The sequence below is a fragment of the Rhinoraja longicauda genome, chromosome 3, assembly GCF_053455715.1.
Source record: "Rhinoraja longicauda isolate Sanriku21f chromosome 3, sRhiLon1.1, whole genome shotgun sequence".
Taxonomy (NCBI): Eukaryota; Metazoa; Chordata; class Chondrichthyes; order Rajiformes; family Arhynchobatidae; genus Rhinoraja; species Rhinoraja longicauda.
In genome coordinates, this window is record NC_135955.1 from 58,431,141 (window position 1) to 58,456,365 (window position 25,225).

The following is a 25,225-nucleotide window of genomic DNA, read 5'->3' on the forward strand; positions in this document are numbered from 1 at the left end:
AGATGCTGCCTGCCCCGTTGAGTTATTCCAGCATTTTATGTCTACCTTAAACCAGCATCTGCAGTTCTTCCCTCTACATTAAAGAGGAAGGATTCCAAATTCCATAAAGTTGCTTATTTATTTCATTCCTGTGTCATCTGGAGATATCCGTCATGTGAAATTGATCTCATTAATCGGCAAATTCATCAACAGCTGAAAACACAGCATGTACACATTCTCACAGGCCTCTTTGCTGCCAAAGTTGTAGCAATTGTTGACCCTTGCAAATAAGATATCTGACACTTGTCTGATGATTTTTTGAGTGGTTGACTCCAATATTTTACTTGCTTCTCTGCCAGAGATTTGGAGAAAAAGAAATCACCAGTGACATTCATTTTCCACCTCAAGCCAGCCAATCAGATCCAGAAGGCAATAGATTTCTCCAAGGCAGTAACTGAAACAATATCCAAATCCCCAGGACGTCAATATTCCATCAGATCAAGCCAACCAAGCCTCTGGAATGTACAAAGAATGGCTTCCTGGTGCTGCAGTTTTCTCATGACAACCTCTGTCGTGCTCTTGCAAGGATGCAAGAATAGACTGATGTAATTTGAGTAATTTAGTGGGACAGGCAGCATCTCTGGAGAGGAATGGGTGATGTTTCGGGTCGACCCTTCTTCAAACTGAGTAGACAGCTCGAGATACTCCAACATTTTGTGTCTATCTCTATCGTTTAAACCAGCATCTGCAGTTTCTTCCTACACATGAAGTCACTTGATTCTCCTTTCATTACTCATCCCAATCCTCATCTTGGATCCCATCTACCCTTCACCTGCTGAGATTCCAAGTTTAAAAAAAATAAGACTGTGATGAAATAAAAATGTTAACATGGGGAGATTCTGATATTCCATAAACATGTTCAATGACTGTCCCTTTAAGTGAGCAGACTGGTATCTGGGCTGAACTTTTAAACATTTTATTTCCTACATACCCTGAACCACCCACCTTTTAACGGTAATATTTCCCACATCAATAAATCAGAAGGTTTGAAGTCTCATTTGCACTTGCACCAGTTTTCAATGGATTGCCTGTTCGCAGAACCACATTCCAAGACCACCTTCAAGAAACAGATGAGGGAGTGAAAAACATGCAATGGGAGAGGTGCTGCTCTGTCATCATGATACTATCTGAAGTCACTATCACATAATTTTAATTGTACAAGACAGAAATTTAACCTCCTCAGCAGCATTGCTTCTCGGAATATAAAAACTAGGAGGTTAAGAAAATTCAGCAACATTCCCAATTTAAAAGAAAGGGTTACCACAGCAACATCAGCAGTTCTATGGTCACAGTGCAAGGTGCCCTCCTTTGTCCTCTGGGAAAGACAGATAGTGAGGCATCATTTATTTACAGATCCTTTCACAGAGCCTGGGTTATCAGACAATAATACTGCCAAAACATACTCCTAATAATCTCCTTTTGAGACTGATGTAATGGCAAGAGTCCCAAATCCGTTCCAACCTGCTATTAAAGGATATAGATTATTGCTATTGTCACCATTGATATTTGTCATTGTAATGTAATTAGAAGCCTAAAATGATGCATTACAGCCTTTGGCATGGCTTTTATTAAAACCTTTTCTTCGGTTCGCTGAACTGCAACTAGGTATCTGATGAGTAACAGACAGCTTTAGGGTGAACAGCAGATTCATCAAAGATTTATTTTATACTTTGAAGTGTAGGCCGCATAGGAGAAATAGAAAAGCAAAAGAAAGTGGTGCACTACCTGAATTTCATTTGGTCACTTGAAATTCTGACTGCATCTGATGAATGTTGCTTTGGCAACAGATTCCAAGCCTGTAAATCACATGGTTAATCACAGCCCTTAATCTTCCATCCATCAGTGAATCCAACCATGTTGCCCAAGCTGTAACTTTCAATCAGATTTATAGGTCACGTGGGTCACATCCCCGAACAACAACTACATTCATTGATAGCTTGGGTCATTTGATAAGCAGTCATTTTGTAAATGACTTGGGTGGGTTTTGGATAGGGGTGGGCAAGAGCAGATGGGGGTGGGGTAAACAAGAAAGCTTAAGAAAGAAAGGTTAATAAATGCAATAAAGGCACTTGAACCCTCCCAAAACAAATTACTATAGTGGATGCTTCTTCATTGTAAAACCAGTTTCTAAGCAATACTTTAAAAAATAACCTTTTTAAGTTGGCAAATTAATCCAGATCTGTCATGGAATTCTGAAGTTACAACAATGAAATTTTACTTAGATTGAAGACACATCTCCTCCAAATGCTTCAAAAGACTAAAATTGCTAGTTAAGAACACATCAAAAGTTTATAATCCTATTCTCTAAACCAAACAAAACTGCACATCAACATATCAGTTCTTCAGTCGTTCAGTTTGCTGAGAAACTTGATGCTGTTCTGTGCAAAAAGAAAATCACTAGAGTATAATTTTTATTAAAAGATATATTGCTAAAACGTTATGAAAATACAATAAAGTGCATGCAGGCATAGCAGCAAATGAACACACTGCTCCATCTAGACAATCTATATACTAAAACTCTCGTTTGTTGTTTGTTTGTTCCTGAACTACAGCCAAAACGGTACACGATAGTGCGGCAATTTTAGGCCCACCTTATTCACCGTCGTCCCTTTGGTGCTAATGGAAGAAGTTTCATTGAAGTCGGTGTTATATTTTTAAAGTTATTCACATTTTAAAGTTTAAATCAATCTCCTAGGGAGGGAGGATAAGGGGGGTTGAGGGGGGGTAGGGGAAGGGGGAGGGGGGAGAGGGGGAGAAGAGGGGGGAAGGGGGGGAAGGGAGGGAGGGGGAGGGGTCCAAACTCTCATACAAGTGGCTGCTTCAGAACTGTAATATTCAAAAAGCCCGTTCATTTATGAAATAAATATATCAATCTTTGAGGTTATGACTCTGAAAGCTGTTGTATTCAATAAAGCAATAATGTTTAGGTCAAAGATAGACAAAAAGCTGGAGAAACTCAGCGGGACAGGCAGCATCTCTGGAGAGAAGGAATGGGTGATGGTTCAGTTCGAGACCCTTCTTCAGACTGGTTTGGGATAAGGGAAACGAGAGATGTAGGCGATGATGTAGAGAGATAAAGAACAATGGATGAAAGATATGCAAAAAAATAACGATGATTAAGGAAACAGGCCATTGTTAGCTGTCTGTTAGGTGAAAACGAGAAGCTAGTGCGACTTGGGTGTGGGAGGGATAGAGAGAGGGGGAATGCAGAGGCTATCTGATGTTAGAGAAATCAATATTCATACCATTGGGCTGTAAGCTGCCTAAGCGAAATATGGGATGCTGTTCCTCCAATTTGCATTTAGCCTCACTCTGACAATGGAGGAGGCCCAGGACAGAAAGGTTAGATTGGGAATGGGAGGAGGAGTTAAAGTGCTGAGCAACCGGGAGATCAGGTAGGTTAAGGCAGACTGAGCGGAGGTGCTCAGCGAATCGATCGCCGAGCCTGTGCTTGGTCTCGCCAATGTACAAGAGTTGACACCTGGAACAACGGGTACAGTAGGTGAGGTTGGCGGAGGTGCAAGTGAACCTCTACCTAACCTGAAAGGACTGTTGGCATCCCTGGACAGATTCGAGGGAGGAGGTATGAGGACGTGTTGCATCTTCTGCAGTTGCAGGGGAAGGCACCTGGGTAGGGGAGGTTTGGGTGGGAAGGGACAAGTTAACCAGGGATTTGCGGAGGGAAAGGTCTCTGCGGAAGGCGGAAAGGGGTGAAGATGGGAAAATGTGGCTAGTGGCGGGATCCCGTTTGAGGCGGCGGAAAGTTTGGGGGATTATGTGTGGCATGCGACGGCTGATGGGGTGAAAGGCAAGGACTAGGGGGACTGTCTCTGTTGCGACTAGGGGGAAGGGGAGCAAGGGCGGAGCACCGAGGAGACATGAGTGAAGGCCTCATCTATGATGGGAGATGGGAACTCCCATTCCCTAAAGAATGAAGACATCTCGGATATCCTGGTATAGAACACCTCATCTTGAGCGCAGATGCGGCGTAGACGGAGGAATTGGGAGTAGGGGATAGTCTTTGCAGGAAGCAGGGTGGGAAGAAGTGTAGTCGAGATAGTTGTGGGAGTCAGTGGATTTGTAATAGGTCAAGTGTTTGGCAATTTGGTAAGTGTATGCAATCAAATGAGTAGCTTTAAACAAATGTTTGCTGAGAACATAAGATCACAATATTCACTGTTAAACCAGGAAAAGAAAAAAATAACTTTAACGATACTGAAAATGGAATGGTCCACTGCTCTGACACATTAATTCACACAACTGTCATTAGATGTGCAAGAACTGTAAACAGCAAGGATACTGCCATGGGCTGTTAACTGATTTATTTAACCAAAAAGAATTTTAATGCCAACTTTTGGCAATATGAAAAAATAACAAAGCGATTTTATTCATTTTGGTTAAGAAGACCATTCAGCTCAGCAGTAGAATTCATGCCTCATGTCCATTAAGTACTAAATTAGCAAAAAAAAAGACAAGGTTAAGACTTCTAAGTAATTTTGAGGAAATGCTACATTACTGTCGGAACCATCTTTCAGAGAAGCTAAACTGATTCTTCAGTCTGCAAAAGATACCATGCCACAATTTGAAAAATACTCTCCCGGTATTCTGGGCAAATTTTCCCCAGCCAGTCATTCACATCTGTTTGACATTCCACTCTCCATACATTTGCTGCTACCTTTACTCCAGGTTGTGCTTCAAAATACTTAATTGGCTGGATGGTACAAACATTTAAAATTCTTATCCTTGGAATGCATGGATTCAGATATGAATGAGATATTCATATCTCAGATGTATCTACATACAATTGGCAAAATGCCCTAGAAAAAGACCAAGCCAAAACAGAGGAGCATTTATATTACATCTTCAATGACCCAAGAATATCTGTCAATAAATTACTACTTCTTTTGAATATTCAAAGCGCTGCACAGAAATGTGGCAATTTTCTCATAACAAAATCTCACAAACACCAATAATAGTAACCAATTGGTTCCAACATGCTTTTTAACTCCTCATCGTGCAATTTTCCATTTTCAAAAGAAAAAGGAATCCCACCCATGGAACAGCTCGATTGATAGATTTGATCTCCAGTCAAATGGTGAGTATTTTCCACCAGATCATGAAACATGATTCAAGAGCAGATCCTTGCTGGAGGGTGGTTCCCCAAAGGAGGAAATAAGCTTGGCTGGTGTCATGGTAATGGGAACAAATAGAAGCAGAGTAAGTACCGCTTCTTCTAATGGCATGTGAGCAGTGTGCCAAGCACATTTACCTTTTCCCACATTTACGCTTGATTCCATTCAGCTTCCAGTTGCCCTAAGATACCCTGCAAACTATGGGTTAAATGATAAGTATTGATCTGCATTATAACACTTCAATAAACATTCTTTATGTAGGATATAATCACGGATAGTAGTTAAAAAGCTTGGGAATTAGAAAGATGTCTGGGCAACTGAGATAAAAGATCAGTCATGATCTTTTTGATTGATGGAATAGACACAAGGGGCTGAATGGCCTCCTTCTGCTTCTACAATGTGCAGGAATTCCAATCCTGAGAAATGTCCATAAACTGATTTCAGTCAGAAATATCATTTTTGTTTATAGTAACCCATATCATCCGAGAGGCTTGCTATAATTTTATTATTTCATGAATAAGTCACATAATTATAAACTAATAATAATAATAATAATACATTTTATTTATATAGCGCTTTTCATATACTCAAAGACGCTTTACAGAGATTTTGAGAACATAGGGAAATTAATAAATAGATAAATAAGTAAATAAATAAATGAACAGAGAAAGGAGACAGTAGGTGAGGTGACCTTCAGTGGTTGAAGGCAGTACTGAACAGGTGAGACTTCAGCGATGTTTTGAATGTGGTGAGTGTGGGGGAGTCTCTAACGGTTTGGGGTAGAGTTCCATAGGGTGGGAGCAGCGATGGAGAAAGCCCTGTCCCCCCAGGATCTGAGTTTAGTCCGGATGTGGGGGGATAGGAGATTGGCAGCGGCAGAGCGGAGGGTGCAGGTGGGAGTGTGCCTGTGGAGGAGGTCGGTCAGGTAGGATGGGGCCAGGTTATGGAGGGCTTTGTAGGTTATGAGGAGGATTTTGTACTGGATTCTCTGGGGGATGGGGAGCCAGTGGAGTTTATAAAGGACGGGGGTGATATGGTCACGGATCGAGGTGTGTGTGAGTAGACGGGCAGCGGAGTTTTGAATGTATTGAAGTTTATTGATGATTTTTGAGGGTGCGCCATAGAGGAGGCTGTTGCAGTAGTCCAGACGGGAGGTGATGAAGGCGTGGATGAGGGTTTCTGCAGCTGTGGAGGAGAGGGATGGATGGAGACGGGCAATGTTTTTGAGGTGGAAGAAGGCTGTCTTTGTGATGTGTTTGATGTGTTTGTCGAAGGAGAGGGTTTGATCAAGGATGATTCCAAGATTCCGGATGTGAGGTGAGGTGGATACTGGGAGACCATCAATGTTGAGGATGAAGTATATATGGTATCTAACTATTAATCAATAACATTAAACATTTTATTCATCTTATTACTAGCTCAAAAATGCTTTACACATGTATGGGAGAATTTGCATCATCGGATTTTGGCAATTCAGATAATTCGTAAACCAAGGGACCCCATGTACTTCTTTTGGTCTCAGTTGTGTCTCTAACTGGTTCAACAAACAAAAATAAGATTACAATATCAATACAAATTTTAAAAGTTAGTCTGCTGTTTACACGACTAACATTTTGGCTTTTTCCAAGAAAAAAATGAATCAAGCTAACTTGAGATGAAGACAAATAATTGCAAACCCTTACCAAATTGGTATTTCTGTTTACTCACGTGAATGACACTGTTTAGGAAAAAAAGTATTCTGTATGTTCACAAGCATATTAAACTTTCCTTTGAGCTATACGTGAAATTGTTAATGTTAGTATTCCTAGCTCAAAGCCAATGTACAAACAACTAAAACATAATTCTTTTGTAATAAATCAAATCCATGGTAGAATTTTCCTATTCAAAAAAGTGAAATATTGAACTGCACAAGGAGCTGTGGCATTGTATAATGTTGTACGTTACCCCAAGCGAAGTGTTACCCCATGCAATTACCTCAAACCCTACCTTCATCCCTAATAACTGGGATGACAAGACAGTTTAACAGCAAGAGAATATGTACATGAACAACACCAAGAAGCTACTAAAGTGAACCTAGTTTCACACGTACACCCCTATCTGAAAAGAATCACCAGTTTGTCAGCCGACTTGAAAATAAGTTTTTATTTAACCTTCGAGTTTCCTGAACAATTGCCACAGGCATGCCTCCAAGACAAGGCCTTAAACAATAATTTTCTTTAAAGTAACAGTTCCATCTTAGATTTCTCCCTTAACCTCCATAACCTTTGGTAAGAAAAGAAGAATGGGGTTAATTCCATACAATGAAAATAATCAATTGAACAGAATCAACATGGAATTATGAAAGTAAATCCAGGTGTAAATAATCTTAGTCCACTGCACTACTCTCTTTACATCTGTCATTGTTTGACTAAGCACAGATCCAATGCCATCTATAAATTCTCTGTTAAAATTACTGTAGTTGGTCGAATCATGACCGTCGATGAGTCAGTGTACAGGAAACCAATAGAATTCCTGGTTGAGTGGTGCCACAACAACCACTCCTTCAAAGTCAAAAGACCATAGAATAATCAATAACCAGAAAGGGGGATTCAAGAGACCATGTGTCAGTTTTCATTTGTGGGTCAATAATGGACAGAGTTAGGCAACTTCAAATTCCTGGGCATCTCGGCTTAACATCTCAGATGACCCGTTCTGGACCCAGCACATAGATGTAATAACAAGAAGGCAGCCAGTGCCTCTACTTTCTTAAATGTATACAGAGGATCGGCATTGCACTGAATACTTTCACAAACTTCTACCAATGCACTGTAGAAAGTATCATGATTGCTAGGATCATGGCCTGCTATGGCAATTCTAATGCACAGGATTACAAGAGGCTGCAAAGTGTTGGACTCAGCCCCATCCATCATGGACCGAGCCCTCCCTTCTGTCAAAAGCATTTATATCAGGCACTGCCTCATGATGGTGGCATCTATCATCAAGGATCCCCGCCAGTTAGGCAGTGCCCTCTTCTCACTGCTAAACCTCAGTCAGGAGATATAAAAACCTGAAGTACTAGACCAGGTTCAGGAACAACTACTTTCCCACAACAATCAGGTTCTTGAAACAACCTGCGTAAATCTAATTGATGTAATACCACTGCCCACTCTTGCACTACCATGGACTGTCTATATTAATATTGGAAAATTTCATTTATATTCTAATGTTGTTTTGCACTAATGTCTTTTTTTTGCAGTCTTTTAGAAATTTGCACTGCCATTTATGCACTTTTTTTGCTTTATATGTGTTTGTCTGAGTCTGTGCACCTGTGATGCTGCTGCAAGCAAGATTTTCATTGCACCTGTACCTCAACATACTTGTCCATATGGCCATGAACTCAATTTGACATGACTTGGAATAATGCAAACTGAACACCATGCTGAAACTGCACTCTGTGTTTTCTGTACTGTTTTCGGCTGTAATAGAGGAAATGGAACAAGAAAAATCACTAGACTGGTTCGAGTGGCAACGATTGCCTAATGAAGAGAGACTGCAGAATATAGGCTTGGCAGAGTGAGCAAGGATATGTACAAATTTCATAAGGACTCAACAGGCCGAGTGGATGTTTCCTCAATGACCCCAAAAGATTGAATTCAACAATTTAGGTAATCACTCCAAGTTTAAACAGAAATTGTTCAGTTCTGGTATAAGTGGGCAACCTAAAAAAATTCAAATTTTCTCTCCATAGATAGTGCCTGACTTGTGTATTTTCAGCACTTTCAGCTATTTATCTTGATTTTGAACATTTGTATTTTTTTCATATTATACACATGATTATCATACCCTTTCTAAAGTAATCTAATTTTCAATATACTTTAACTTGGCTTTCCTCCTAGACACAAAATTGGCAATGAAAGAGTGCTGGTCCTGACATACTTGTTGTTCCTAGCAAGACTTTCAAATAATAGAGGTTTATAAAGTACTTTTCATATACTTACCATGCAGCAATGATTGACACATATCACACTTTATTTTCCCAAGTTATGTGGTTATGCTTCATTATTTTACAAGCCTTGGATGGCAGCATTTTTAAATTTACACTTTGAAAAAGAAAGTAATTATATATTGCACTGCTAATAAAGTGAGATTATTCTCACTCATGCAAACAACTGTCATTAGCTCTCAGACTTGCAGAACCAATGATTAATGAGTCTCTCACATTTGTAAAATAACTCCTGTCGGATAGCCCACCCTGTTCCCAGGCAACATTTCATGCACATTTGTGGAGTAAATCTCAAAAACTTTAGGAGCTATTAAAATGTTGAACCAACAAATCTTAATGTTAAACTAGTCCAAGGTCCAAATCTCTCCTGCGGGCCTCTCTTGGGGCAACCCTCCCCCAACTGACGAAGCCAGTTGCCGGACGGGGAGTGTCCCCCGGGTCTGGGGGTGGGCGAGGGGGAACAGGGGAAGGAAGAGGGAGCCACTCACAACGGCCCAATGGCGCCAGCGCTGCAGCCAGAGCGAGCCGTGGACCCAAAGCCTCTCCTGCATCGGTCTAGCAACATCCTCTCCCCCACGCTCCCCCCAATCCATCCCCCTCAACCACTCTTATCCCCCCCTCCTCCCCTCCACCCTCTCCGCACTCCACACCCCCTCAACCCCCCTTAAACCTCCCCCAAACCTCTCCTGCATTGGTCTCGCACCCTCCCTCCCCCACTCCCCCTACTCCCCCTAGCCCCACACCCTCCCTCCCCTCCCCACACGCACTCACCCCCCACTCCCACCTCCCCTCCCCCCACTTCCCCCCTCCCCTCCCGCCACCCCCCCGCCCCCACTTCCCCCGTCCCCACTTCCCCCGTCCCCCACCTCCCCTCCACCCCCACTCCCTTCCCCCCAACTCTTCCCTCAACTCTACCCCCCTCCTCCCCGCCCCCCCCCCGCAAATAAATCTTATCTGTAAAATAAATTGGTTCCGCAGCGGCAGCCCAAGAGGGAGCTGGACGGCTCAGGCTTAGTAAAAATCAGCTCGAAGGAGACGGCAGGAAGAGCGGGAGCCCCCCCCCCCCCTCCCCCCACGTGGAACCCGGACCAATCGGGTGTCAACCTGGATGGAAGGGCTTTTTTAAAAAATGGACCACCACCCCCACCCCCACGAGGGACCCGGACCAATCCGGCGTCGAGCTGGATCGAAGGACATTTTTTTTCTTTTACTGGGCAGCACTCCCCCCACATGGGACCTGGACCAATCGGGCATCGAACGTGTTTTTTAAAAGAACGTTAAAAAAAAAAATCTTATATAAGCTAAACTTTTTTTTTTTTAATGAGAAAACTTTTTTTAAAATTAAATAAACCTTTTCTGTAAAATAAAGAGTCTCATGTTAAAGTAAACGTTTTATTTTCCTTATTTAAGCCAAACTTTTTTTTTAAATGAGAAAGATGTAAATGAAAAAAGCTTTCTTTTAAAATAATTCGTCTATTCTGCAAAACTAACGGGTTTGTTTAACAGCTTTTTTTAAAATGAAAACGCTTTTTTTAATCAAATAAAGTTTATCAGTAAAATAAATCGTTCTTTCTTTAAATCAACACATTTTTCTTAAAGGAAAATGCTTAAAATCTTATCTGTAACGGTTCAACAGCAGCAGCAGCACAAGTGGGAGCTGGATGGCTCTGGCTCAGTAAAAGGCAGCTGAAAGGAGATAGCCGTTTAAGAGTGGGGGTGACGCACCCACCCCCCAATCCCCCCCCCACGTAGGACCCGGACCAATCCGGATGCTAGGAGGCTGCAGAGTGACTTGGATAGATTAGGCGAGTGGGCAAATGCATGGCAGATGCAATATAATGTGGATAAATGTGAGGTTATCCACTTTGGCGGCAAGAACAGGAAAGCAGAGTATTACCTGAATGGTGACCGATTGGGAGAAGGGGAGATGCAACGGGACCTGGGTGTCATGGTGCACCAGTCATTGAAAGCAAGCATGCAGGTGCAGCAGGCAGTGAAGAAAGCGAATGGTATGTTGGCATTCATAGCAAGAGGATTTGAGTTTAGGAGCAGGGAGGTTCTGCTGCAGTTGTACAGGGCCTTGGTGAGACCGCAACTGGAGTATTGTGTGCAGTTTTGGTCTCCTAACCTGAGGAAAGACGTTCTTGCCTTAGAGGGAGTACAGAGAAGGTTCACCAGATTGATCCCTGGGATGGCGGGACTTACATATGAGGAAAGACTGGATAGACTGGGCTTGTACTCGCTGGAATTTAGAAGACTGAGGGGGGATCTTATAGAAACATATAAAATTCTTAAGGGGTTGGAGAGGCTAGATGCGGGAAGATTGTTCCCGATGTTGGGGGAGTCCAGAACCAGGGGTCACAGCTTAAGGATAAGGGGGAAGTCTTTTAGGACCGAGATGAGAAAACATTTCTTCACACAGAGAGTGGTGAGTCTGTGGAATTCTCTGCCACAGAAGGTAGTTGAGGCCAGTTCATTGGCTATATTTAAGAGGGAGTTAGATGTGGCCCTTTTTGCTAAAGGGATCAGGGGGTATGGAGAGAAGGCAGGTACAGACTACTGAGCTGAATGATCAGCCATGATCATATTGAATGGCGGTGCAAGCTCGAAGGGCCGAATGGCCTACTCCTGCACCTGTTTTGTATGTTTCTATGTTTCTAATCGGGTGCGAGCTGGATGGATTGGAAAATTTTCAATTATTTTTATTAATGGGCCACGTGAATGACAACCAGATGCTGGTTTAAATCGAAGGTAGACACAACATGTTGAAGTAACTCAGTGGGACAGGCAGCATCTCTGGAGAGAAGGAATGGGTGACGTTTCGGTCGAAACCTTTAATGGTCTTTGAGAAAAATGTATTTGACAGTTTCATAATCAGTAACGTAGTGCCTGAAAATGGAAGCAGATTCAGTAATTACAGAAATGCAATTGGGCAAACACTTAAGAGGAAAATGGAATGGGCAAGGGGGACAAATTCGTAGATTTAACCAAGACTTGCATTGACACGATGGGCTGAATGGTCTCATATTTTGTACTATTTTATGATTTTTGCTACCTTTAAGATGCTTACCATCCCATCTTTGGAAATAAGCTCTGTAAGAGAATCTTATCGTGCATAGAACTCTAATATTCTATAGCAATAGTAATGGACAATGTAATAGTTCTATCAGCGAACATGCAGGAATAAGGATTGAGGTTTGATTAAGGTATTAGGCACAGCAGAGTGCTTTAAATCAGCGAGGTTCTATTTGACTACAGAAAAGACTTCAACATTTATTACAGCCATTAGCAAACAGAATAGAAAAGTGCAAAGGACCTGTAAGAACCTCTAGGTTGTATTCCTGTCAATTCAATGGGCCAATTTTAGGGCTGAATTTTTCCATACTTAATTGGAATCCAATAAATTATTTGCCTATTAAAAATACACAGCAAATATTACCATTTAAAACGGTATGTGCTTGGACAATTTCACAAAGAACCAATTAAATGTTTAACAAGTCAATCTAAAACTAATTATTATCTACACCAGTTGTGACCCGATGCCAATTTCAATACCCATCTAAATTTTCATCTAATACTATAAGAAATTAATCAGAGATAAAACAGAATTCACTTGTTTCTTCATGCATAACAAATTCCTTATTGACTGTTTTAAGAATATATTCCATTAAAAAGTTACGCAGTTTTTTGTGCTCTGAACCTTTAAATTTACTTACTTACACATTACCGTCATCCTCTATCTCGCAAATAGTCTATTCCTATTGCCACACAAGGCCTTTTATCTGTTTTGGACAGCATATTCTCGAATAGATGAAGTAGATGCCAATTGATTTGCTGTCGACCATGGTAAATTAATAGCAACAAATTGCTGTGGGCCCCCGTCTTGCTGCTGCATCATGCTTCAGCAGTTTTGCTTTATTTGCTTCATGATGGGCAGCAGTCAAACCTCTTCAAGTCAATTTCTTCTTAACAACCTGCAATACTTCTTAGTAGCGAAAATAGAGCCATTGCTTGTAAGCTAGAAATCAATAATCCTATTGCCCTTAGAAAATGCTAAACAAGCAGTATTGACAATCCACTTGGTACTGGAGGGTATTGGATATAATGCAAATCTATGCTGCTCTCCTCTTTGCAGTCTCTATGCTTTTCTAAAAGGCTTCTAATCCTATTTATCATCATTTCTAATCGACTGCTGCTGTTATGATTGTGAAATTCAATCAGTGGGCCAAGCCCTTGATTTTGTATTTTATTCTTTGAACAACAATCACATAGTTATTGCACATTTTTACACAAGCTTTATTCTGCCTAGAAAGCTTCTCGTTGACATAAAGTGAAAAATAAAATATTCCAAAAAGGAAAGCAGCTGATTGCATTGATACAGCATGTTGCCTATATGTCTCTATATGACTATTTTTCAAAACAATACTTTGTATGTAGATACTTGCAATAATTGAAACATATATTTAAAAAACTCAACATTTATTGAGTAATCTTTAAAATCATTATCTTTCAACAATGCAGCCAAATGCATCAGCAGTTACATTTGCTAATGATCAACATTTTTGACATAAATCTGGATGCACGAAAAGAGTAATTGCAAGATTGAAATCTAATATTGTGGCTCAAGTAACTGTTACAAAGCACTTAATCAGCACTCTTGCTCCTGATGATGTTACATAAATCCCCATATTAAATTATATTCATTTTCAGTTTTATTCTACATAGCTTGTCAAACATAACAAATCAAAATAAATTAAAAGACAAAATACAAAACAACAATAAAATTAGCATCATGAAAATGAATCGATGGATTAGGAATTCTAGAAGTTTCAGTAAACAATCATATTTGAACACCTGCTGTACAAACGCAATTGCAGAAAATTACCATGAAACCAGCAGCAACTTACCTCCTAGTTTCAGTGAAATAGTTCCTTGAACAAGTTTCATAAAGCTCAAGAGCTAATGCCCTAATATTAATTCTGACCATAAAGTTAATACAACTCATTAATCACATAATTATAAAAATAGAAAAAAAAGGTAATTATAAAAGTCTTGTTTATACGGAAGTTAACAAAGCTTGTAGCTTTGTTTGTGCATAGGACCTTCACGCTTACAGTGTCCTCCATAAGATTTGGGACAAAGTGCCATCATTTATTTATTTGGCTCTGTACCCCACAATTTGAAATTTGTAATAGAAAAAAAATCACATGTGGTTAAAGTGCACATTGTCAAATTTTATTAAAGGCCATTTTTATACATTTGGTTTCACCAAGTAGAAATTAGAGCTGTGTTTATACATAGTCCCCCCCCCATTTCAGGGCACCATAATGTTTGGGACACATGGCTTCACAGGCGTTTAGAATTGCTCAGGTGTGTTGAATTGCCTCCTTAATGCAGGTACAAGAGAGCCCTCAGCACCTAGTCTTTCCTCCAGTCTTTCCATCACCTTTGGAAACTTTTATTGCTTTTATTTAAGGAGAGCACTGGTGAGCTCACTAATCGCAAAGGGACTGACAGGCCAAGGAAGACCTCCACAGCTGATGACAGAAGAATTCTCTCTATAATAAAGAAAAATCCCCAAACACCAGTCCAACAGATCAGAAACACTCTTCAGAAGTCAGGTGTGGATTTTGTCAATGACCACTGTCTGCAGAAGACTCATGAACAGAAATACAGAGGCTACACTGCAAGAAGCAAACCATTGGCTAGCCGCAAAAATAGGATGGCCGGGTTACAGTTTGCCAAGAAGTACTTAAAAGAGCAACCACAGATTTGGAACCACATGTATGCTTTCTAGACATTTCCTATCTGCTCAAGATCAAACAAATGCCTCAAAACGCATTGGCCAACAATTTATTGTACAGCAAGACAATGATCCCAAACATATTGCTAAAGAAACAAAGGAATTTTTCAAAGCTAAAAAATGGTCAATTCTTGAGTGGCCAAGTCAATCACCCGATCTGAACCCAATTGAGCATGCCTTTTATATGCTGAAGAGAAAACTGAAGGGTACTAGCCCCCAAAACAAGCATAAGCTAAAGATGACTGCAATACAGGCCTGGCAGAGCATCACCAGAGAAGACACCCAGCAACTGGTGATGTCCATGAATCGCAGACTTCAAGCAGTCATTGCATGCCAAGGATATGCAACAAAATACTAAACGTGATTACTTTAATTTACATGGCATTGGTGTGTCCCAAACATTATGGCACCCTGAAATGGCGGGTCTATGTATAAACACTACTGTAATTGCTCCATGTTGAAACCAAAAATGTAAATCTGACAATGTGCACTTTAACCACATGTGATTTTTTTCTATTACAAATCTCAAATTGTGGAGTACAAAGGCAAATAAATAAATGATGGGTCTTTGGCACAAACATTATGGAGGGCACTGTAAGTATTAACTTTAGCTGCAGATTTTGGCCTACAAGTTATACATCATTACTAAGAAATTACAAATCATTTTTAAATTCATAATGATAGCAACAACATTTCCAGAACTTTAACAAGTTGCAGTAGGCCTTTTTAAATAATAGTGAGTAAACAATATTTTAATTAGACCATTAAAAGCAAAAAAAGTATAATACAATTCTTACTTTAAATACAATTAATTATAGGAGCCCCATTTATTTTAATGGTCACAACAAAATGTTCACTATTTTAATTATGATGCATCGTCATAATTAAAATAGTGCTAAAGAATGTGCTATGCTTTGTAGATTAACAAATATTTGATCAATTAACATACTTCAAAACAGGCAACAACCTCAATATTAATTTAATCAGTGTAATATCCCAACAAGCTGAGAATATACCTTTGATCAATTTATCTGAACATAATGATGCCATTGGAGGAAATAGTTTAATTGGTACAATGCATTTACTACCCTTAAAGAAAAAATAAATGTTTTGTATTTACATCCAGGGGTTGCCATGTATGAGTAAAAATCATCTTAAATATTTAGAGCACCAAAATTCTCCGATTATTTGCTAAAGCAAACCCTTGTAAAGCAGAGTTTAATGAAGAGCAAAGATCGTCACAATAGCACAATTCTCTCCAACAGCAGGTTCTTATAATATCTCACTTCAATAGTTTCTATTGAAAGTGGTGTAGAAAGAATAACCAAATAGATAAATAAAAGTACCCTTTCATAAGGTGACAGGGGTAAAGCGCCATTATATAGAATGGTCTCAACCCAAAACGTCACCCATTCCTTCTCTCCAGAGATGCCGCCTGTCCCGCTGTTACTCCAGCATTTTGTATCTATCTTCAGTTTAAACCAGCATCTGCAGTTCCTTCCTACACATCCTTTCCATTATATTAAATATTGGAATTCAATCTCTATTCCATTGTATCCATTATCCACTGCATCAAATAATTATCTGCAAACAAATTCAAAAGCAGCAAAGTAGATTTTAACTTTTAGATGGATGGGTGAAAATAATTTGAATATTTGAAATATCAGGGTCACCAACTATCATGTACCTCTCGGATTCTTAAATCACTCCTTAAAGCACTAACCAAGCCAATCTAATGTGAATTAATCCTAGACTGGTTTCAGGAACTGGGCATAATTGCAATACACTTAAGCTAGTGTGCTTTTACTAGTACAAGTGATATAAATAAAAATATCCAGAAACCAGATAATTTTGAATAAAGTATAACATTGTGTGTATAACATTTAATCTTAGCATAAGAGATAGGTGGCGTGCATGTTTTTGTTTGCTTCAGGACGCAAAAGATTTTCTATTATGCTGCATTTTTATGAATGTGCTATATCAGAGAAACTCAAAAAATTATTGAAACCGGAACCTCAAACAATGCATTTCTAAAATTAATTTCTACAAAAGAATTCAAAAATCAGAGACGATTGTACGATGAGGAAGTGAAATGCACTTGCGCTTATTAATAAACAACCTAATAAATAAGGACAGTTCAGGATGCATCAAATATTTAATTTATATTTGTGTAGGATACAATTACATGAACAATGAGAATCAGAGAAACCAAATATCAAGTTAAAACCAAACTGCTTTAAAATACTAACTATTCCTTACTGTCAAGCCACAACTATTGTTACATGTCAATTAGTTCACATAATCCACATCGAATCATTTAAGTGGATGGTACTAAATAAAGTCAGTGACATCGTCCTCAATCAACTGTTCAATTAAGTGTTAGATTAGGTTTTTCCAAATTATCGTTATCTAGATCATTGGCACAAATCTCCGGAAACAGTGTTAAAGGAAATAGATGTGTTCAACAATGTTGTAACTGCATAACTAAAATGGTTCTGTTGCAGTTCCTTCTGATTCTACTACTTCTGAAAAATATTCTCACTTATCAAAAACTTATTTTTAGCAATTAAAAGCCTGAAATCCCAGTAAGTCTTCCTCTGGGTGCATAATGGAGATGTGTGAGGAAAGGGTTTTTTTTAAACACATAGACTGGCGAGTGCCTAGAATGCACTGCCAGGGGAGGTCATGGAGCAGATACAATAGTGATGTTTATGAGGCTTTTAGATAGGCACGTGGATAGGGAATGAAGGAATATGGATCACATGCAGGCAGATAAGGTTAGTTTATCTTGGTATCATGTTCAGCACAGACATTGTGGGCTGAAGGGCCTCTTCTTATGCTGCACTATACTATAATGAAAAAAGGAGAATTAATTCCCTTATGCAGCAAATGCACACTGAACATTTTTCTGTACTAATCATTTTAATTTGAGTTTAATGCAAAAATTAAAATATTTTAAATTTAATAATAGCTCAAATATTATAATTTTTCTGCAAAACAGCACATTTCAATCTTTAAAAGCACATAACTTTACAAATCGTTCACCATGGCTTTCTCTCAAATTGATTGGTAATTACAACTAAAGTCGACATGTACTAATTTGGTCTCTATTATAACAAAACCAAAAGTGGTTTCAAACATAAATTGAAACTGAAAATTGATATGCTGTGTTTAATTTTTTTTATATACAAATTCCTCACAATCCATTTCAAATTTTTTTTTTAAAGGTTCATCTCCACCTTTAGGTATTCGCATTTGATGCTATCATTTCATAGATTGCACCCCAGAGAGCATGAGGTGGACTTATCAAAGCCCATTACACAGGATTTCACAAGCAGCAAACTGCTCGATTTCACCCAAACACATAAGGTGTTTTTTTTTAAAATATATCTGAACTAATGACCGGTACCTAAGAATCACCAATTTGATCCTCATTACTGTGCCCGATCAAGGCTTATTTGCTGTGCAAATTCATACTAAAAACCACTATTCCTGATTAGACCATGTCCAAGTGGTGTCAATGGAGCAGTAATGGGGGTGTTATTGTAACAATGACTTTTCTAGTCTACAACAAGTTCTGAAAAGCTATTAAATGCTACTTCCTTGTTGATTAATATTTTCCACTTCAGGTTCAGTATCTATATAATTTTAGCAAATATAAAAAATGTATCTTATTGCGTTGAAAATTCACTGTACATACTATGAATCAAATATAAAATTAATATGCTACAATACATTCTACGTTTACTTTATTTGTGTAAAATTCAACTTATAGTTTTGCATGTAGTTATTTTTAAATTAGTTTAAAGAAATAGGAAGCCAAGAACTACTGCAACCACAAGTTTTTTTTCCTGAAATTACAGTAGTTAAAACTGTGTAAAAATAGTTAATTAACTATAAAGTGTTTAAGACATTCCTTGGTCATCAAGTGTGTAAGACATGTGCAAGATGTTCTCAAAATCTCTGTAAAGCGTCTTTGAGTATATGAAAAGCGCTATATAAATAAAATGTATTATTATTATTATTATTAAGATGTAATCTCACTAAATGCATCAGAAAAAGCAATAGTTCTGGAAAAGGATTCTGCTAAATTCTTCACACATCACACAAGTAATGTCACCAATTAGGATTATTCCACATTAAAAAAAATTGCATCTAAAATAATATAACAAAAAATATACCTGCACTGTGTTTGGAACATTAAATAATAATTCGCAACGTCTCTCCCATAGATGATGGGGAAATGTGATACGCATTTAACAAGTGGCAAAATCTGCAATCCTCAAGCAGAATTTCTCATTGTGGTACAAAAGTACCTTTAATGAAGTTACTAATGCATAACAGTAGAGACAGTTTGATTTACATGCCTGGTATTACGGCTCCGAGTAAAATTATCAATCATGCTGACAAGTAGAATATATCAATGCACTGTCATTGTTTTTCCACAGGATCGAAAGATTCAGCAAGTAAAATGGGCAAATGATCAATGAGATATTTAGGAAATCACAGAAAATCAAGTGAGCCCCACTAGGAACATAGTTACAAAAAAAACTTAACTTTAAGTTTCCTTGCTACTTAAAACAACACTTGAACGTGAAAACATCCTCAATGGTGTCAGAAAAGGTATTTCTGGAAAGTTGTAATACCTTGACACACTATAATTTCCACTGCAATAATTTGCATTTAAACAATTTGACGCCCCAATGGGTAGGAAGGCAAACGTTACTTTGTTGATACTTTTTTATATTGGAATTGCGACATGTGTAAAGTAATCCCAAACAGCTATTTCTAACTCACAATATAGAATAAACTGTCATTGAAAGGGCCACTCAACTAACTCAATGTCGTTTTATCCACTGTTACACAATTGGCTCTGTCTAGTCGGCATCATCTTTAAGGAGCTCAATAATCCTGTTAAAAGTTATGCCACTATCAGCATAGATCTTTCAATTCTCATTGTTCAAAATGTTATGATGAAACCTATATAAATCCATTTCAGGTACCTATTAACATATTTTCAAATAACAAATAGGCATTAAAAATGTAAGAAACATACCTGTTTGTGCATTTCTATATTCAGACCATAAGACATTTCATAATACTGTGAAGATAAAGAAATCAAATATAGTACTGGTTAATCAATAATGTATCACTCACACACAAGAAGAGAAACTGATAAATATGGAACAAAATGATACATTAACAACCATGATAACACAAAACAGTCCAAGATGTTTTTAAAACTTACCATTACATAATGGCGTTGCATTTCAGTCTTTTCACTGGCTAGTTTTTCACATTCCAATTTCAAACTGTTTAAGGAAAGAAAGATTGTTCAATGAAACAACATGGGTATTTTATAGACTGCGCTGCAGGCAATAGTTTCTCTGCATAAATGATCTTACCCGGATCATTAGAAAGGTTGACTTACCGAGGCAGAGTGCACTTAATTAGTGCTGTAGTGCATTTTACTCTTCTGGAAATGATTTATGATGCCAACTCCGTACATGCCAAAATATGACAGTTTGCATTCAAAGATTGATTTTAATAAGTAGAATACCAACGCTGACACATGCGAACATGTCAAATACGCCAACATTATTTATTTCAATAATATGTTGCATTAATGATAAGAAAACGAAACCATTACTTTGTAATTAAAACAGCTTGATGCAAATCCAGGGGAAATATGCCGGATTCTTAAGAGGTTTAGTGCTGTCCAGGATTAGTAACGCCAACGTATTTAGATTAAAAGTTTATTTTATCTGAAAATAAGCAATAGGATCGTACTCTTCAAATGTCCAAGAGAGACAACAATCAGCGTCTCAACAAAAGATCGAAAAGCAAATATGCCCACTACACATATCTGTGCAGACGATATTAAGCGCTTCAGCATTGTACAAAAATCATCGCAGATGCTGATCTGCCAAGCAGGACATACCAGTGCAATTTTAATCTAGATTTGGGGGATTTACGATAATGAAAGATGCGACTTTTTGACACCAAAGCCTCGGCGTGTTAGGCGAATGAGCAGAGCCTAATGGAGAGGACATTACTCCCTCATCATCACTTAACACGAAGCAGAAATGTGAAAGCGAGCCAAAGAGCAACCGCGGAAAATCAAGATCGAAAATAACATCGAAACACTAAAGCGCTGGGCGTTTCAATACCACTAATAATCGGGGACTGCATGCATTTGGCCAAATGAGATAAATCACTCTTCGAACAGTTCGAATATGCACCTTTCAAGAAATGAGACACAGAATTCAGCAACATTAACAACTATTTTTTTTTAAATCCCTTCCACGGCGTCATTGCATCGATAACCGATGCAAAAGCCCGTCTGTCCTACATCGCCGACACTACAAAGAGTGCGATTTGCACTCGGACACCATCTTCAATCAAACTGGAGGAATATCGGAGAGATCGTTTTACATCAGACAACTAGAAAAAGGGGGAGATGACCGAGAAAAGAAAGCCGACAGCACAAGACGCGTGAATAATGCGGAGCGTAACCGAACCCCCGCTAAGCAGCCAGTCGGAGATTTAAAATTAAACAATCATTCAGATTTTCCCTGTACTTCCTGCCTCATTAATGTTGTTAGATTTGCACATGTATAAATCGATGGCCAATCACCCTACCTGTGATACTGCGCCTGCAAAAACTGAAATTCTTCTTTGATACGATCGCACGATTCGGAGATGGTGAATTTAAAGGGCTGTGCGGGCTGGTGAGGCGCCTGCAAAGATAAACACGAAGGAGCATCAGTGCGGAGTCAAACTGGCAATCGACCTTCAATCCCAGGAGATTTCCATTTATTAATAATCATGAGAAAGCAAACGCAAACATTATACTTTGCACGTCTGCAAATATTAATTGAAAGATTATAATTAAGTGAATGTTGTGAAAAAAGCTCGACCCCGCATGCCACTGCCTGTGCCTGGTGTTTCGGGTGGAAGCAAAAATATAAATAAACATACACACAACACAAAAATAACTTACTGGATGTCTGGCTTGAGGATACATCGCGCTGAGATTCCGTTATCTTTCCCGGAAAGACGTCTTAATTTTTCAGCAGAGTTGTCTCATTCAAGTTGCTTAATTCAAAAGTCGCCAAGTTGTACGAGATCCGGTCGAAAGTAGCAATCTCCGACCTTCCGCGGTGCGATCGAAGAAACAAAGTGGAGCATTCGTCTGAGGCTTGCAGAAGTGCCCGCCCGCCGATCCGAGATGCGCCTGGGCTGGGCTGGGCTGGGCTCCGCTCCGGCGGGCAGCAGCTCGCTGCGACCTTACACCATCACTACTCCAGCATGAAAGAGAGAGAGAGCGAGAGAAGCGCGGCCAACCTTGCAATCAGGAGTGCGGAGCGGAGGCGGCAGCTTTCCCCCTGCCTTGCCTTGCCCTGCCCTGCCCTTCATCCGACAACATGCGAAAGTAATGACTTGTCTTTACCAAATTTAGAAGCTTGGTGTCATTGACATTCTTACATATTCACAGCCCGGTCAACTTCACCAGCGAGGGACGGATACTGGAGGAGGAGGAGGAGGAGGAGGAGGAGGAGGGATGCGAGACCGCCTATTCCCCAGACCCATTCGGTGGGAGGGCAAGAAGCGAGCGGCGCTTCGGATGTTGTAGTCCATTCCCACTAGTTTAACGCGCCAAGCCGCTCAGAGCAACCTGTCGCCGGACCACAACTCCCACAGTGCCATGCGCTCGGACCCACCCTTTGACAATGGTAATTAGCATCGGCGTCCGACCAATCAGAGGGCTGCAGCTCCCGGGCCGGCTGCTCCAGTCGCGCCCCGTTCACCAATCGCCGCGGGGCGGAGGCGGGGTCTCGGCTGCGTGACGGCCCCCATTGTCCGCTCCACCAATGGCGAGCGAGCGTGGCCGCTGCCCCCACGTGGGGCGTTGACGCGAGGCCGGCGGAGCGACCAATGGACGAGGGTGGAAGGTGCGGAGCTGCCGCCCGCCCGCTGCCAGCGCAAGGTTCGCTGTCGTTCGCTGGGTGTCTGTCTGGGCGGCTTCATCCCTCCCTCCCTCCCTCCCACTCCCCGGCACAAGTGAAAAGTTGGGAAAAAAGGGAGAGGAAACATTGTTCACTTGTCAATCAAAGTAACGTGGGTCTCTTGCCGGCGTTTGGTGAAACGAGAATGTTTTTCCTCCTGTGCTCCACTCCACCCAAGCGCTGTGTGCAATGTCGGCTAATTAGGGTCGGATGTCTCTTTTTGCAAAATACTCCAGCAATCTGTCATTACAGCGCATTTAAAACAAGATTGGGGACCCGCACGACTCTACAAAACGCCGACCTCTGAGCAAAGAGTTGAGGGTGGGGGTCGGTCGGGTTGCACTTGGTTGTACCTTGCGGTATTTGACAGGTTTTAACTTTAGTTTCAACATTAGGTTAACGAAATTCAATTCAAAAACAACCAGATCGTAAATTATATCTATAGTCGCGTAAGCGTTTGCGCTCCTCACCACGGCCGTGTTCCCTTTAGTGATTCAGAATGAATCTGAAAGGGAAATGGTTGGATTTGAATGTGGATGATTTCGAAGATTTCTCGTTAACTACCTTCTCGCTGTAATTCCCATGCAATTGCTAAATCAATGCAACATTCAAAGGAAGGTGAAACGGACACGTTACTTATACGATTAGATTTATCTCTGCTAGTGACAGGTTAAAACGCAGTTAATAAGCACAAATAAAGGATCTATACCCAATGCGGACAATGCTGGCCAGATTACTGACTGTTGTAAATTTTTGACCAATAAAGACTAAACGATAACACGTCTGCGAAATAATATCCATTAACAGCTGTTGCGGCTTCCCGCTGTTAGAACTCTGCGGTGGGTCGAAAAATAATTTTGGTTGAAAACCGAACGATGGGGAGGTTGTCAGTTTTGTATTGTATTTATATCGTTTTTTTAAAGCTTCTCTCCATTTGTAAGAAGTTTCTGCAACATGAATGTCTTCCCTTAACAATAAAATGATCCTGCATTATGTTGTAAGATGTTGCTTCCTTTGTTCTTTCCGGTTTCTATTTACATTCTTATCACCCTATCTTCTGATGAATGATGCTGGGAGGAATCTGAATTCAAAACAAAATGTGATTGTGTTGGTGTCAATTTCAGTTATTTAATTTACACATTTTCTGACTTTCTGCAACAACGTAGCTGAAGTAAATAAACTTACCCACAAAACCTCTGCCAGTTTCCCATTAAATTCTATTTATTTGAAAAATTTGGTTTCTGAGGAGGTTGTTTTGGAAATTCAAAAGTGTATGGTCAACACCAAAGTTAAAATAGAATTTATTTTACTCCAGCATATCAATGGATGCTACTGTGTCATTGATTATTAATAATGTGAGGTTACCATACATTTAACAATCTAAAAAGTTAAACAGAAATAAGATTTCAGCGCCTGCTGTGTGGTGCCTGGTTTTATAATTGCCACAAGGTGGATGTCTCATCTCATCTAAGTTTATTATTCTTCATTGCTAACAATGGCAGCAAAATTGAAGAGGTTTGCCATCATTTGAAACTCTTAATTATAATCATGGCTTTGAAACAGCTCCAACTTTTATTCATGTATACAGATTCAGCAATGGATATTACAAGAAAATAACTGCAGATGCTGGTACAAATCGATTTATTCACAAAATGCTGGAGTAACTCAGCAGGTCAGGCAGCATCTCGGGAGAAGGAATGGGTGACGTTTCGGGTCGAGACCGGTGACGTTTCAGGTCGAGACCCTTCAGACTGACCCTTCTTCAGATCATCAGTCTGAAGAAGGGTCTCGACCCGAAACATCACCCATTCCTTCTCTCCCGAGATGCTGCCTGACCTGCTGAGTTACTCCAGCATTTTGTGAATAAATGGATATTACACCTTAATTCTGAGCACAGCCATCTGACTTGGCATTTAAATTGGTCATCATTATGTCTCTTTTCCAAATGGAAAACAAGTCAAATATGCCCAAATCTGTGGACCATGAACTCTATTTCAATGACAACAGAATGGAAATAAATTTGGTCCATGTCAGTCATGCAAAATAGTGGACATTTTACTCGGCGTTTTCTGCATCATAATTTTTTTAAAGAAAATGGACCATGAGATACAACAGGCAAACTACCTATTAGTCAATTTGAAGCTAAAAATTCACAGTGCTGGGGTAACTCAGCAGGTCAGCCGAAACCTCTGGAAGACATGAATACGTGACGTTTTGGGTCGGGACCCTTCTTCACTCCATTTTAAGCTGCCGGCTTTGA

General features: G+C 39.8%; 1 protein-coding gene across 11 annotated transcripts in view; it reads right to left on the minus strand.

Annotated features, from left to right (window-relative positions):
- LOC144592029 (transducin-like enhancer protein 4) overlaps positions 1-22,475 on the minus strand; it is a 119,694-nt gene extending 97,219 nt beyond the window's left edge. For 10 of the 11 annotated variants that reach the window (XM_078396219.1, XM_078396218.1, XM_078396217.1 and 7 more), the window contains exons 1-4: positions 21,960-22,475; positions 21,599-21,696; positions 20,205-20,268; positions 20,013-20,057 (exon numbers count right to left, since the gene is read on the minus strand). In XM_078396219.1, coding sequence (XP_078252345.1) covers positions 20,013-20,057; positions 20,205-20,268; positions 21,599-21,696; positions 21,960-21,983 — 231 coding nt within the window. In that variant the 5' untranslated portion in view covers positions 21,984-22,475. Of the gene's footprint in view, positions 1-20,012; positions 20,058-20,204; positions 20,269-21,198; positions 21,388-21,598; positions 21,697-21,959 lie in introns of those variants that run through there. The other variant, XM_078396220.1, reaches the window with a different exon arrangement.
- Between the last annotated feature and the right edge of the window lie 2,750 nt (positions 22,476-25,225).